This window comes from Equus asinus, chromosome 5 (assembly GCF_041296235.1).
Source record: "Equus asinus isolate D_3611 breed Donkey chromosome 5, EquAss-T2T_v2, whole genome shotgun sequence".
NCBI classification, from domain to species: domain Eukaryota; kingdom Metazoa; phylum Chordata; class Mammalia; order Perissodactyla; family Equidae; genus Equus; species Equus asinus.
This window is the reverse complement of record NC_091794.1, coordinates 105898012-105913108: the sequence shown is the minus strand read 5'-3', so window position 1 is coordinate 105913108 and position 15097 is coordinate 105898012. Positions and strand designations below refer to the sequence as shown.

The 15097-nt window shown below is 56.6% G+C and overlaps 1 protein-coding gene across 6 annotated transcripts in view; it reads right to left on the bottom strand.

Moving 5' to 3' along the window:
• The window catches only part of CASZ1 (castor zinc finger 1), a 150295-nt gene that overhangs the window by 54877 nt on the left and 80321 nt on the right, over window positions 1-15097 (bottom strand). For 4 of the 6 annotated variants that reach the window (XM_070511103.1, XM_070511100.1, XM_070511101.1 and 1 more), the window contains 2 exons: window positions 13510-13561; window positions 1384-1422 (listed from right to left, as the gene is read on the bottom strand). In XM_070511103.1, the coding sequence (XP_070367204.1) occupies window positions 1384-1399 (16 nt within the window). In that variant the 5' untranslated portion in view covers window positions 1400-1422; window positions 13510-13561. Of the gene's footprint in view, window positions 1-1383; window positions 1423-1856; window positions 2184-13509; window positions 13562-15097 lie in introns of those variants that run through there. The other 2 variants (XM_070511099.1, XM_044769658.2) reach the window with 2 other exon arrangements.

The following is a 15097-nucleotide window of genomic DNA, read 5'->3' as shown; positions in this document are numbered from 1 at the left end:
CTTCACCACTTTGCCCAGCAGGGGGTGTCACGCCCTACCTGGGCACAGAGGTCCTGAGGACCTCCACATCAGATTCGCCAAGATCATACCTGGCTGGACATAGTCTTAAAACTCTGTGAACAACTCCTTCCCCCACAAAAACACACCCTCTTCCCAAAGCAGGCCACCAATGTCACCCACCCTGGGCCCCCCAGTGCTGCCTCCTTCCCTCTCTGCCCACTCCTCTTTGACCTCAGGAAGTCAAATGTCAGCTTGTGGGTCCCAAGGGGCAATGCCATGAACTTGGGCCCACTATAAACAACAACTCTAACAGCCACCAATACCACCTATACTTCTATAAATGAAACAGAAGGGTTCAGAGATCGGTCTCAATGAATTGTCACCCTATTAGTGACTTCTTTTAAAAACATTTAGGAAAAAGACAGCTGCTTTTGTCAGCCTAGGATCTGAGGGTCCTGGTCAAATCTGGTTTCAATCGAGAGGGCTAATGGGAAGCCTGAGGAGCTTACGGTAAACCGTACTCTGGACTCAGGCTGGAACCCCAGATCGGGAGAGAAAGATTGAATAAAATTAGATTAAAATCAATAAAACACCAAAATCTCAGTATAAACTCTGTCCCAGGCCAACATCATGCTATCTGGAACCCTAGCCTAGGCGCCATCCTAGGCCCCCCAAAACCCAGACGTCCAAAGTTAGTAGTTTGTCTGGTCTACCCCCTCCCAGGGTGGGGGCTAAAAAGGGGGATGGGAGAGAGCCCTGGGCCCCTCACTTTGAACTAACAGCCGCCTCATCCCACGGAGTCTCAGGTGAAAAATACTCATTAGCCATAATAAGCAGCTTGATCATCCGACACAGCCTTGTCCCAAATAAATTAAATTCCTTTACCTTGAGACAGTCGCCCCGAAACCAGACTAACCACCTTTCCCAACAGGACGCTGCTTTAAAAAACTAAACCACCCCCCACTAAAAAAATAAAAACACACACCCCACAGCCAGACACACAGAGATCTTTGCAAGAGAAAAAAAAAAAAAAACAGAAAAAACACGGAGGCATTCAAAAAACACGGAGAACAAAAACCCCCACAAAAAACCCCTAAATCCTCTCTCTCTGGGTGCCCCCCAGCTCCTTCTCCCCTCGTTCTTTCATAATGACAAGCATCAAATTAGTCACAGTCACTAGGCAAGTAACAAATACCAACAACAATATCATCAGAAGCCTCACGATCCAGAAACCAGGGCGAGAAGCGCAGCCGGCACCGGACCCTCTCCCGGCCAGCCCCCACCCCCTGCTCAGCTGCTACCTCATTGGGCTAAAAATAATAACTTCCGTAAAAGAACCGAAAGAAAAGTGAAAGAGCCTCCCTGGTTCCCACCGGCCGGTACCTGTACCAAGATCCATTCTCCTCTCTTTGGTCCCAAACTCTTCGAGGAACGCCAAAAAAAGAAAAGGAAAGAAAAAAAATCTGTTTAGTCTCTCGCCGTGGCCCCCACTCCTCAGCCCGGCCCCCCTCCTCCGGCCCCCGCACCCCCATCGAGGGGCACACGAGTCCCCGGGACCGGGGAAGAAACGAGCGGGGGCACCCGGCAGGGAGAGCGAAAGTTTCTCCCTCCCTCCGCGCTCGCTCTCACGCGCCGGCATTGCACACTCGAAGCAGCTCGTCTCTGCTCTCGAGTTTATTAAACTAAAAGAGAAACTATTTATAGCCGCGGCCCGGGTCTGGGGGCCCGGCCGGCCCGCCAGGCCGAGGGGCGCCCCCGCCGCGCCCGGCCCCGCTCCCGCCGCCCCGCCCGCCCGCGCCGGGGTCGGAGCCCGAGGCGGCGCCCCCTGCCCTCCCCCGCCCCACTCCGGTACTCACCATAGTCGGAGAGTCGAAAGCCGAATTCACTTAAATAATCAACTTTCATAATACTTAATTAATGCCTAATTGCAACTGATTACTCCCCGAATAACAAGTTGTTTTAAAGCCCTGATGTCATTGCTCCTGACGGTAACACTCAGGGTAACAGTTTGGCAGGAGGGAGCGGGCGGGCGGGAGCGGCCGGGGGTGCTGCCAGGCGCCGAGGTGATTGGCAGGGCGGCCGCGGCACCGCCTCCTCCGGGCCGGGCCCGCGCCGCCCCGGCAGGTGAAAGAGCAGAGCTCGGCCCGCCCGCGCGCGCCTGCCCGCCCGCCCGCCCGCCCGCCGGGATGCCGGAGTGAATGGGCTCGCGCTCGCCCGCCCGGCTCCCTCACGCGCGCGCCCCCGCCCCACTCCCTCACACACGCGCGCCCTGCGCTCGCTCTCACGCGCGCGCGCCCCCGCCCTCGCTCCCTCACACGCACGCGCGCCCTCAGCGCACCGGCCCGGGCGGCCGGCCTTATTGGCTCAGTGATTCCCCAAACCTTCCGAGCAGAGAGGCGGGGACTCGGCGCCCGAGGCCGGGCCGGCCGGGCGGGGGCGCGACGGCCGAAGCGGGGCCGGGCGGACGGCGCTCGCGCCCCGCGCCAACTCCGGCCGGACGCCGGCGGGCGCGCGCCCGCATGGCTCCCCTCTGCGCTCGCCCCGCGAGCGCGACTCGACGGCGGCCGCGCGCGGACTCGCTCACAGGCGCCGGCCGGCCGAGGGCTGGCGGCGCGTGCGGCCGCGCAAACTTTTCCGCGGGGGCGGGCGCAGGTGTGAGCGCAGCGGGGCCGAGCCGTGCGCCCCCGTGCTCCCCGTCAGGCGCCCCCGGGCTCGCGGTGTTGGGGTACCACTCATAGGCCAGTCTCCTCCCGGTGGTGGTGGTGGTGGTGGTGGTGGCGGCGCTTTTTCAGTTTGAAGGAGAAAAGACGCCCGGGCGGCGGCCTGGCGCTGCTCCGCTCCCCGGGCCGCTGCGGGCTTCAGGAGAGTGCGGGGAGCCCCGGCTTCCGCCGCTCCGGTTTGGCTTTGCCTTTCCCTGGGCGCTGGCGCCCTCCCCGCCGGGCCGACCCGGGCCCCCGCACGCCCCTGCTCTCCCGCCGTTCTCCTCCTCCTGCCCGCAGTTCACCCCAGCCCCGCGCCTGCTTCCACCCTCACCCCGACGGCAGCCTGTCCCCCGAGCGCCCCCACCACAGATCCGCGCCCTCACTTGGGCTTCCTTCCCGCCCTCCTGTCTTTGCTGCGCCCCACGAAGGGTCCTGGCAGACGGCAAGGCACCCCTCAACCAAGGGGCCAACGTCCTGCCACCTGCCCCTCCGACAGCTACAAGGGCCGCATTCCCTGCCTGCCGGCTCATCGCGGGACCACGGCGCCTCCTTCTCTCCTTGCTGCTCCTCCTTCTCCCCCAGAGAAAGCGCTCTGGTGGCTCTCCGTCCCCAGACGTCCCTGCTGCGGGTAGCCATGTTGAAATTCCTTAAATTTTAGTGACCCAAGTTACCCACTGGGGGTGTATGTCAAGGAATGAGGCAGCCAGGCCGGCGGGAACGTGGGCAGTTTTGCTGCTGAAGTACCTGGAGCTGTCACTAGCTCTCCCTCTGTCCCTTCTGTGCCCACTCGGCCGCCTTCCTCCCCTCCCTGGAGTCAGCGGAGGCCACAGGCCTTCACTCAGGGGAGAACAGGACCGGGCTCTCGCTGGGCTTGGGGCCGCATTCAGCAAAATGGTGCTGGCCTATTTTTGCAATATTTGTATTTTGCAAAGGGAGGGGTCCAAGGAGGCCTCCAGGCAAAGAAGTCAGGCAGTTAAGAATCTACTCTTTCTCCCACCTTCCCCTTGTTGTTCTTCTTTTTCTTGATTGCTCTTTCCTCCCAAATGACCTCACGAGAAGGTTAGCATCCCTTCCCTCTTCAACTGCCAGGCCCGATGCCTTCCTGGCAAACCCCATTCCTGGCTGTCACACAACCCTCCACCCTTCAGGCCTGCCCCATCCCTATGTAAGAAGAGTAGCTGGAGAGGCCTAGAAGCTTCACTGAGCGTCCCCTGCCCCTGAAACCCTGAATAAGGGAGCAGAGCTCCTTAAACCAAGCCTTGTGCTACCCAGAGGCTGGTACAACTGCTGGCACAGGGCAACCAGGCAGAGGGGACCATGAGCTTCTGCTCCCCACACAGGATCTCAGAGAGGCATCTCTGCGTCCAAATCTGCTCTGGGGTACACACATGCCTCTGGGGATTCCCACCCATGACTCCCCAAAGGAAGGCTTACAGCTTTGGGCTGTAATAACAGGCAATCAATCCCAAACCCCAGTCCTTAGTGTCTGCTTCCCCATCTGGGCAACTGGGCCTGAAGACATAGGGGTGGAAAGCTGATATCTGGGTGCATTTGAGGATGTCCACATGTATGGGGAGCTCCCTGCATACGTGACCCACATGGCCAGCTGGCTGCCTCGGAATGTCCTCTGGGCTTCTGCTGATGGTGGTCAGGGCATGGGAGGGCATGCCTTCCAGTTACCTAGGCAAGGCCAACTGGATTGGCTGCACAGTAACTTTGGGGCCTCTGGTGGACAAAAGCTGGAGAGGAATGGCTGAAGGGACAGAGCTAAGATTGCTGGAAGGAAGCAGACAGGGCTAGCTCAAGGGTCCCACCAAGCGCAGTCATGGTGGAGGGAGGTGTGGGCTGCCTGGAGAGCCTCTGCTCGGCCACGAGCAGGGCCACATCAGGCACTGCAGGTTTAAGAGGCCCTGCCCAAGAGTGAGGGGGCTTTGTGGAGGGGAACAGGCGAGCGAGGCGCAGAAAATGAGGCCATCTTGGTGTTATGATTTGAGACGGTCAGAGAAGAAAGCTGAGGCATGGAGCTCATGGGGTATAAGTCAGGGGCTGTGTAGTGGAGCGGTCCCCAGATTTCTCTCTTTCTCTTTGGGTGTGTGCTCTTATGAACAGGAGAGGCCCAGAACTCTGGCATCTCTGAGGCTATGGCCCATTTTTGCCTCAAGTACCCTGATGTGGTGACACCTCTTAGACACTGAGGCCAGGCCACAGTGAGGACATTTGTGCCTAAGACCTGGGGGACAGAAAGCCCAATGCCACAATTCCTCCTGGTCTCGAGGCCTTGGGCCCAGAGCCACTAGCTCCTCCTTTCCCCACCTCTCCCCCAAGAGAAAAAGTGGAGACCTGCACACAATCCCACCCATCAGGCCCCTCACATGAGCCCAGGGAAAACTGTCAGCTCTCCCCAGGCAAGCTTCCCCCAGTTTGCCCACTCATCCTCTCTCCCTCCCGAGCCTGGGGCCTTCTCACTCACCAGCCTGTTTACACACCAGGTATCTCATGCTTTATCTGCTCTCATTTTGAATTTGTGACTTTCACATAAACTTGAACAAAGCTCCTTTTGTTCCTGCACTCCACCCCAGGATCCCAATAAACTGGTTCCCTCTGAGGCGACTGGGCCAGCGCACAGAAGCCTTGGCCAAAGGACTGTGTGTGCATGTGAACAAGCATGTTCGCACCTGCGAGGGAGTCCGTGTGCTTGCGTGTGAGTGCACTCCCCAGGCTAACAGAGGGAGGGGGTCAGGGAGAGTGGCGAGCAAGTCAAGTGTGGACGGGAAGCATAGTGGGGACGCAGGGCAGAGCCCAGACACCGTGGCATGGGGAAGGGGTAGTCGGCCAGCAGGGCACGCCATAGTGTCAGGGCAGGAGGTAAACAGGGGCAAAGAAGGAACAAAGGGCAGAGGGGAGCAGCAAAGTGGGTGGCGGAGCAAGGGGCTGAGGCCAGGCTCAAGCCAAGTGTAAGGCAGATACAGGGATTGCATTATGGCGGGATCGGGGCTGGCACAGCCGCACGCTCGGCCCCGTAATCCTGTTAGCCAGCAATCTCCATTCCGAAAGAGCTTCATTTCTTTGTGAATATTTGTAAACTAGATATCTAATGGAAAATTATAGGAAAATTATAGTGAAATTCATGACGGAGAAATCCGATTATCCCTAATTCAATTATGCCATCTTAGCCCACACAGCACATTTCCCATTTTTTTCCCATAAATACCGATGCCAGGGGTCCCGGTAATCAAATAAAATTGAAAATCATCTTCCCATTAAATTCAATTAGCCGCAATTTCTAAAGCCTATCAGAGATTTTAATTACTAAATTATAAAATTCTCCAATGCTAAATTGAAACCAAAAAAATTGCACATCCTTATATTTCAGAGAAAAAAAGGGGGCCAGCCAAATCCTTGAAAAATGCCCTCCTCTCTGTGCCCAGCTCCAAAGCAGATTCCCCACCTGAAAGGACCTCACATTGCTGCCTACTTGCTGGGTTGGGGACGAAGCCAGGGGCCAGAAGAGAGGGCCCCATCAGGGGAGGGGCTGAGGCATATTAATTTAGCAGGGGGGCAAACCACACCTCCAACCCCAAGCCGCTTGGGGCTGGGCTGGCCCCTAGAGAGGATCCACCCTCCTCACTGGCTGTCCTGGCTACTGAGATGCCCTCCATTCTCTACCCCCTCAAGAGGTCTATAATGGCCACCTTGTTGGCCCATGGACCAGGCTTGGGCTGAGGTCACAGCTTGGCCTCAGGGCTCTGCATGGTTCTGGGGCAGCAGAGCAGAGGCAGCCAGCTTCTTACCCAAGCACCAGCTCTTCAGCCACCCCCCTGGGCCCCTAGACAGCCTGGGCTGGGTCGGAAGTGGGAGTAGGACAGAGGCCAGTGTTGAGGGTGGACAGATATCACAGGATGGCTCTGGGGCCCCAAGTCTTCTCCAGAGCATTCCCAGGGGCCATGAGTCCTGGCAGCGTCCCAGCCTCCTGGGAGAAGAGCTGGGGATCAACATGGCCCAACTCTGGCGTCTCTCTGCACTTCCAGCTCATTCTCTGTTCTCCCTACCCTCCTCGGGGAAGCTGCCAGCCCTCAACTGGCCAGAAGGCCTGCCCTTGCCCCGTGGGAGAGCTCATTCCCTCACCCCATCTCCTTTTAGGGAAGTGCTGGCCAGAACCCCAACAGCAGCCCTCCTTTCTCACCCCCCGCAGGCCACTTACCCCACTCTAAAGGCTGTGCTGGGAGTCAGAAGAGCCTAGGGAGGTGGCATCGGTGGTGGCATAAAGGGACCCTAGGTCTGAAACCCCAGTTAGGTGGCTGGGTGGGCAGCTGACAGGCCTGGCAGTTTCAGGGCAGCCAGCAGCAGAGTTACCGGCAGCCCAGCACCCAGGGAGCAGGGAGCAGGTTTAATTTGCCAGGCAGTCAGGAGTGCCAGCAGGGGAGGCACCCGCAAACAAAACAAAAACAAAAAAGTTAATTATCTTTGGCTTTTTCTTAATAAATATCCAAACTGGCCCGGCCGGATCCTCCGCTTTGGAGGGAGAGAGAAGAAGGAGGAAAAAACCCCAAACCAAACCCAGCAGACTCAGTCTCTCCTGTCTCCCTTTCCCTTTGTCTCTGCTCCTCATATTTATCTCTTATCAGAGGCAGAAACAGTTTCACATTAATTCCCAAATTTTGCAAGTCCAAGAGTGTGGCCACAAAAGTTGGTTGGTTTTTTTTCGGTTTTGGGGTGGGAAAGTGGGAGTGTGAAGAAGAAAGGGGCAGCTGAGAAGAAAAAGGATGAGACGACAGGACAGAAGCAAGAGAGTCAGAGAGGATGGAAGGAAAGGGACAGCGTGATGCAGGGAACTGAGCTGGTCCTGCGGCCCCATGGGCTTGGCCCAGCCTGTGGCCCCAACCTGGGCAGGACCTGTTCTGGAATGTTGTGCTGGCATTTTGTTTCGGTTACAATTATCAGTTACAGGAGATAGGGGGATTTCTCATTTTGAAACTCCAAAACCAGCTACATCTCATTGGCTACTTAAGCGTCCCCATTGCTGCTGGTTCCTGTGCCAACCCTCCCTCCAGGAGCTTGGCTGGGGAAGGAGGGAGGCTGGCTGTCCTTCTGAGGGGTGTGAGATTTTTCTGTATGGAATCGCAAGTGTACCTGGAGAGAGAGATGCATGTTGCCAGCTGGGTCTATGTGTTTGCATGGTGCTCATACGCGCCTGAGCCCATGCTGTTAGAAACATGTGGCTGGGCACATGGGAGGGACAGCCAGGACATCAGGCAGTCCCTCATGGAGCACCAGCTCTGGAGTCCCACTACTTCAGTTCAAACCCCAGCTCTATCACTCACTGGCTGTGCAAACTTAATCAAGTCACTGACCCTCTCTGAGCCACCATTTTCTCAGCATCAAAGGGAATAATAATTAGTGATTGCCTAGGGCAGAGGGTGGGGGGAATGGAGAGTGACTGCTAATGAATACAGGGTTTCTTTCTGGGGTAATGAAAATATTCTAAAATTAGATAGTGGTGATGGTTGCACAACCTTGTAAATATACTAAAAACCACTGAATTGTACACTTGGCATGTGAATTATATCTCAATAAAGTGGTTATAAAGAAGCAGGGACAAAAAGGAGGAATAATAGCACTTACTGCACAGAGTTGTCATAAGGGCCTAGCACATAGCCTGGCACAGAGTAAACGCTCAATCAGGATTACCAGTTAATATGGATCTGGGCGGGTGGGTTGGCATCCTGGGGCCTGGGCTGGTATTCCTGAATGTATACTGCTGGGTGCTTACAAATGTCTACCTGGGTCCCTGGTGCTGGGCCAGCAGGTTGTCAAGCACCAACCCCTCCGGACCCCCAATACTTGGTCGAGGCTCCTGGGTGGCTGCTCCCTGGCAGGGATGGGAGAGTGCATGGCCCTCCTCCTGCCTCCCTGCCCGGGTCCCTGGAGAGGAGGCTGCCCACTGTGGCAGGCAGACTCTGCCGTTCACTCTCCCCGTCTCCAGAACACTCATATTTTCCATGTGCAGCAGACCGTGAATTCACCTTCATACTAGTTACAGGGTTATTTAGCTTCTCCTGACACTGACAATCACCAAACTTTAATTCGCTGCTTGGCTTCTCCCTGCTGTGCCCTCTGCCCACCCCCAAAATTCCTGGGAGAGGATAGGAAGAACCTAGGTCCGGCCCCCTCTTGCCAAAGCTTGCCCTTCAGAGTGATGGAGTGATGGCTGGGGTGGGGGTGGGGGGGGGGAGTCAGAAGGAAAAGATGATGGGCAGAGGGCAGGGGAGAGAAGAAGTACCACCAGGGCTAAGGGGAGCTTCCATCCTGCTCCTCCAGCCTGACACTAATGTATTCAACCCGACATCCATCCTGTTGTGAATGAAGACTCACTGACTGGGCTGTGGGTCTGAGGGCTAGCAGCCGCAGCCAGGACCTATGGGGCCAGGACTCGCTGAGCTCCCAGGACCAGGCAGCTGGCATGGGCTGGCTCCTTTGCCTGATGCTGGACGAACAGGTGCCCATCTGGGAACCCACCCAAGGGAGCCCATTCTTACCAACCTGAGAAGCCAGATCTCATTTTCTCCTGCCACCCCACCCCCACTCCCATGCCAGGCCAAGCCATCCCGCCCCACAGAGGATTCTCTCCAGCCTATCGCCCTGTCACCTGTATCAAGTCTCTCTCCCTTTGACGAAGGCAGGTGGGTCTGCTCAAAGCTACTGCCAAACATCAGATTTCAGGAAGCAGAGACTCTGAGACATCTCCCACCAAGCACCTGAATCGCACAATCCCAGGATCAATGCGGGAGACAGGGTCCAAACCAGGTGTTCGAAGGCCCACTTCCTCACCCACTGAGAGAGCGGCTGTGGCCTCAAGCACCCACGGCCAGCCCTAGCACAGTCTTTGTCTTTCTTCCCTTGACTTCAGCAGATCCCCTTCTTTCTGTCTCCCCGGTGCTGCCACACCCTTTCCAGAGTGGGCCCAGCTTCCAGAAGGTCCTCAGAGGCCTCTGTTTGGTTCAGAGGCCAGACAAGCCCAGAGATCTCAGACTCTTCCTCTTAGCCACCCTCTGCCTCCTGAAGTGGTCACCATCATCTCTCCCCAAAGCCTCCCAGGCAAGTGAGGGAGCTACGGTTTGCTCAGAGAACCATCTGGTGAAACCAGGAAACTCTTTTATTCCCCAAATCCAAGCTGGCTGCATCAGCCACTCATTAGGCAGAGAGTCCCAGGAGCAGAAAGCTGAGCCGAGAGGACTCACGAAGACCAGAGGCCTAGCAAGGACCTGGGCCAGGGGGCTTGGAAAAGCAGAAGCAGGGCTGTGGGCAGCGCCGGGAGGAAGGGAGAGGCAGGGAAATCCATTGGAGGGTCCAAGCTGTCTGCTTCCTCCCAGCCCCATTTCACTACCTGACCCCTGCCGGTGGGGGAAGTGGCCATGGTGGCCCGGGCAAGAGAGATGTCAATGGGACCGACAGCAGAGATGGGAGAAGGGGCTTGTTGACTGCAAACTGTCCATTATGGCTCAGATTATAAGCATATTGCGCAGGGCTCTCTGCACGATGCCGAGGAAATCCAATACGCTGAAAGGTTAATGCAATCAATTAGGGTGACAAGGAAGTAAAGTAAAGCCTTCAGAGTAGATGAAAAGGAGAGAGAGAGAGCGAGAGAGCGCCATGGAGTTGGGGGTGGCAGTATGGGTGGTGGGAAGGCAAGGAGGAAGAGAAACTAGTGGGATGCAGAGAGAAGGCTTGGAAAAGATAGCAGAGATATACCAAAGGCCAGGAGCCCATGAAAAGAGGACAGTAAGAGACGGCAGCAGAAGCAGCAGGAGACGGTGGCCAGGGAACTGTGCAGGGACACAGTTCTCATCTCAGACCTCTGACTGCTGCACAGCTTCATTTTCCTTCCCCCTTCCTCCTTCCTCCTCCCTGCCAGCCTTTCCTCTAGGGCCTGGAGCCTGGCTCCCAGATTAGCTCACAGCACTGGTAATGTGTCAGAGCAGCCTTGGTACCTGCCCCTATGCAGAGCGAGTGCCCACCTGGTAACCTCCATGGCCTTCTCAGCCAGAACTGTGACCTGGATCCCACCTCCCCTAGAATGGGCCAAGTTCAGACCCAGACTCTTCCCTTGGCCTGCTTCACTCTCAGCAGCACCCATGAACACAACCTTCACAGTTTTCCCCCAAGCATCCTAGTTCCTCTTGCAACAAACCTGCCAACAGAGAGCGTGGTGGTCAGGACTCCCTTTAACAGATAGAGAAACTGGTGCTCAGAGAGCTTATACAACTGCCCAGGGCCCTGCAGCAGATGTGGAGGACCCAGGACTGATCTGAGAACTCCGAGGACCCCCAGTCACTACCCATGGGGCATTTTCTTCCATGGCGCCCACAGGAGAGAGGGGCCTCACCTTCTCCAAGAAGGCAGACTCAGAGGTCCGGGGACAGGGGTAGGGATCTCAGTGGGACCTGCCCAGGGATGGCTGCTACCTCTGACATGTATGGGGGAGACCCAGGCTCTGGGAGGTGAAAAGGAATGAGAGAAGGAGGGAACACAGCCACTTCCTACCTGACAGGCCCCAGGCTAGACACCTTCAGCTACATTAACTCACTCACTTGTCAGATAACTCTGCAAAGTAGATATTCTTCTGCTCACCTGACAGAAGAGGAAACTGTAGATCTGAGAACTTGCTAAAGGCCACAGGACAGAGATGCAGGGCTCCGGAGAAGCTGGGAACAAGAGCTCTGAGGAAACAGTGGCTGTCAAGGGGAGGATGAGCTGGGACTTCTAGGTAGGTAGGACTGAGCAAAGGATGAGATCCCAAGAAGAGCAGAGAAGGAGACAGTGGCCCCAAATAGGACTGCAAGCAGTCCGGGGTCCCTCAGAGCAAACCCATGGAAGACAAGAGCACAGGGCAGGAGGATGGTTGTACTTTGTGAATGTACTTAATGCTGGGGACTGTACACTTCACAATGGTTACAATGGTAAATTTCATGTTATATATATTTTCCGCTTGAAAAAAAAAAGCAGAGGGCAGGAGCCAGAACCTCCAGAGCAGGAGACAGCAAACTTTAAAAGGCCTTTCCTGTAAAGGACCAGAGAGTAAATATTTTAGGCTTTGAGGGCCAAATATTCTTGGTTGTAACTACTCAACTCTGCCATTGCAGAGGGAAAGCAGCCATAACCAATATGCAAATGAGTGGGTGTGGCTGTGTTCCAGTAAAACTTTATTTACAAACACAAGCAGTGGGCCAAATTTGGCTGGAGGGCTGTACTTTGCCAAGCCTGGCTTCAGACAATGGAAGCACCTAGGGCTGACTTTCAGGATCCGGGATGCCGGACTCCTTCCCACTGCCTGGGGACAGAGGTATCCAATTTGGACCTTGCCAAGAGGAGGAGGGAAGGGCTGGGCAGAGGTCTCAGGAGAAATGTTCTCATTACCAGCAGAGGGTGGAGAAAAAGAAGGAAAGAGAAAAGAGCTGGCATGGGAAACAGATGTCCAGGAACTGGTCCGTCCCAGCTCCCAACAACCCAAGAAGTCCTTCACTATGTTTCAGATTCTCATGGATGATATGGAGGGATGGAGACATGCAGCTCTCAACATTCTAGGAGTCTCAAGGCCATGAGAGGTGTGAGGCTGTGGCTAAGAGAGGATGGGAGTGGGGCAGCGGGGCCAGGCTGGCCAGAAGGGGCACTAGGGGAGAGAATGGCGAGGAGAGAGGCCCGGGGAGCAGAGCTGTAACCAGGGTGGTGCTGGCGGCAAAGGGAGGAATCTATGGGCCCCAGCGAGAGCGCAGGGCGCGGGCCGGGTCTGCCCTACACCGGCCGCCTCTGATCACGTTTTCAGGGCCACTGCCCGCCGGCACAGACAATGCTGGGGGAGCCTTTGAAGTCCGAAAGGGATGCCGCGGTGGGAGTCTCACGAATCTCCTCCCTTCCCCCATCCTCCTGTGGGAGGGGGCCAGCAGGACAAAACCCGGAGCCGGTCCCAGCCGGGCCCCCGAAATGCATGAGACAAAGGGAAAACAAACAGGTTTGGAGCCAGGCGCACGGTGCCGTGTCTGTCCCCCGCCCCGCCGAGCACGGATGATGGATGGCTACAGCCAGCCAGCTAGCCCGCCGGGCAGGCCCCGCTATTTACATAACACTGGCGTTCCACCGGTCACCTCTGACACGGCGCTGCCTGAGGCCGAGGCCCGGTGGCCCCAGGTTCCTTGAGCCACCCGGGGACTGAGACAGCCTGTGAAGGCCTGGCCAGGCTAGGGGAGCCCTGGGCCTGGGGAAAGGCAGGACTGCAGCCTCAGGGCCAGAAGCCTCCTCCCTGCTAGCCTCTCAGGGAGGAAGGAGGAGACCACTGGGGGCTGGCAACCTCCTCGGAGAGAGGCAGGGCTGGAGTTCTAGGGCTTTCAAGTCCACAATGTTCCCCAAGCACAAGCTATAAGCAGAGCTTCCAGGTAGAGCCAGCAGCAGCTGCCACAGCTGGCAGATGACGCTGCTGAGGGCTGGGCATGGTACCACTGGGCAGCCAAGTCCTGACACCATAGATGCCCCTTTGCCCTACGCTGCCTTGAACACATTCCATGCCCAAAGTCTGTGATCCACATGTCCCCAGCCCATTTCCAGCCTAAGAGCCAATTTGAGACACTCCTACTGGGGCCATCTTTTCCTGCCAGATTCAAATGGGCAGCTTGGCTCCAATTCCCCGTCTCCATCTTCCTGAGCTTCCCTGGGTGCTCAGCACAACTGGACCCAGTCCAGGGTGACATTTGTACCAGGTGACTGGTCCCCAGTGGGGGCATGAACACCAGGATCAGGGAGTGGGCTCAGGCCTTACCTCGTAGCGGGTCCTAGAGGCTCCTCTCTTGCAGCAGAGGCGTTACTTCATCCTGGGGAGGGAGAGAGAGGAGCCCTGTTAGTGTTTCAAGGCAGGATGCCCTCCATCCTGCTGTGTGACTAAGGACTCCCTGCTGCCTTATGGGCCAAGGGGCTGATGCTCCAGGGTCAGCCAAGGGAGTGAAAGATACAGACACATTGAGTGGGCACTGATTTTGACCCATTTAAGAATATGCCAACCAGAATTTGAAAATATTCAGAAAGCAGAAGGGGCTGATCACAGCGGAAATATGGTCCTGAGGACACCCCAAACAATCAGAGAAAAGTCAGACCATACTGCACACACCTCCGCAGAGGTAGAGATAAGAGTTTGTGGGTGGGGATGCTCCTGGGGAGCTGCAGTGGCCAAGCTGCAGAGCCTGGGGACAATGACAGAATACAGGAACACCCAGTCCTATACTCTCTTCCCCTGGCCCCCGAAAATAAAAATGACAGATGCCAAGTGTGGACCAGGGGCCACAGCACCAAGAAGCCTCAACTCCCAGGAACAGACTGCCAACAACACCTACCACCCTGGGGTCCTACTGATGAGTCACAACAGCCCATGCTGGGGGCCTACATAGGGAGAGGGAAAATGGTCCAACAATGTCGAGGGTCTTTACATTGCTATTAGTGCAATTTGCCAGGCTCAGGTCCTCCTGCCCAGAGCATGAGTTTGAGGGGCCAGGTTCAAATGAGACAGACTCCTCATGTGGACAGAAAACCCAAGGAGCCCTCTGCCTGCCAACCTGAGCCCAGCTGCCCTCCCCTGAGCCAGGCCCTGCCACCCCACCCCCACCCCCCAGGCCTCAGAACTCTACCCATCCTCAGGAAGGTTTCCTGTTTATTACGTTTTTTTCTCCCCTCTCCTTCATTTGTGGCTTATCAATGATGCAAGAGGAATAACACCAATTTCCTTAGGCTGTGTAATCCCCAAATCAGATTGGGGGGATTGTGAGAGGTGAGGTGACCTTGTACAGGGCTCCCGGAATGCCACCCAGTCCCGCCGCGCCACCCCCCCCTCCTGTTCCCAGGACATATTTAGACAGATAATGCTAATTGTACTTGACACGTCCTCCTAAGAAGGGCTGGGTCCTCTGCCAGCTTTCGCTGCCTTGGCTGGGCTGCCTGAGCGGAGGGTGCCCACGGGGGCAGAGCCCACCCTGCCAGATACAGGGCTCTGGTGGGCATCGGGCAGTTGGGGAGGGCTGCCCCATGGGCTTCTGATGCCCATCTCATCCAGATGGTGAGAAGCTGGTGGTCTGCAGAGAGCTGGGCATACTGAGATGGGGGCAGTAGAGAGGAAGGGGGAGCCTTCCTGAGGTGGAAGAGGGCAGAGGTCAGAAGAGTGAAAAGGGACGAAGTCGAAGTCGGAGAGGAAAGCTGGATGAAGTGGAGGTTAAGCAGGGCTGGGCCACGGGGCAAGGAACAGAGACCCCGAGCCTCCACTGAGAGGCGCTGGGCGGACTCGGCTGTCAAAGCTCACATCCCAGCTAGCCCAGGGACCCAGTGGGGCGTCATCACTGTCCCATCCATCTCACACTCGCCTG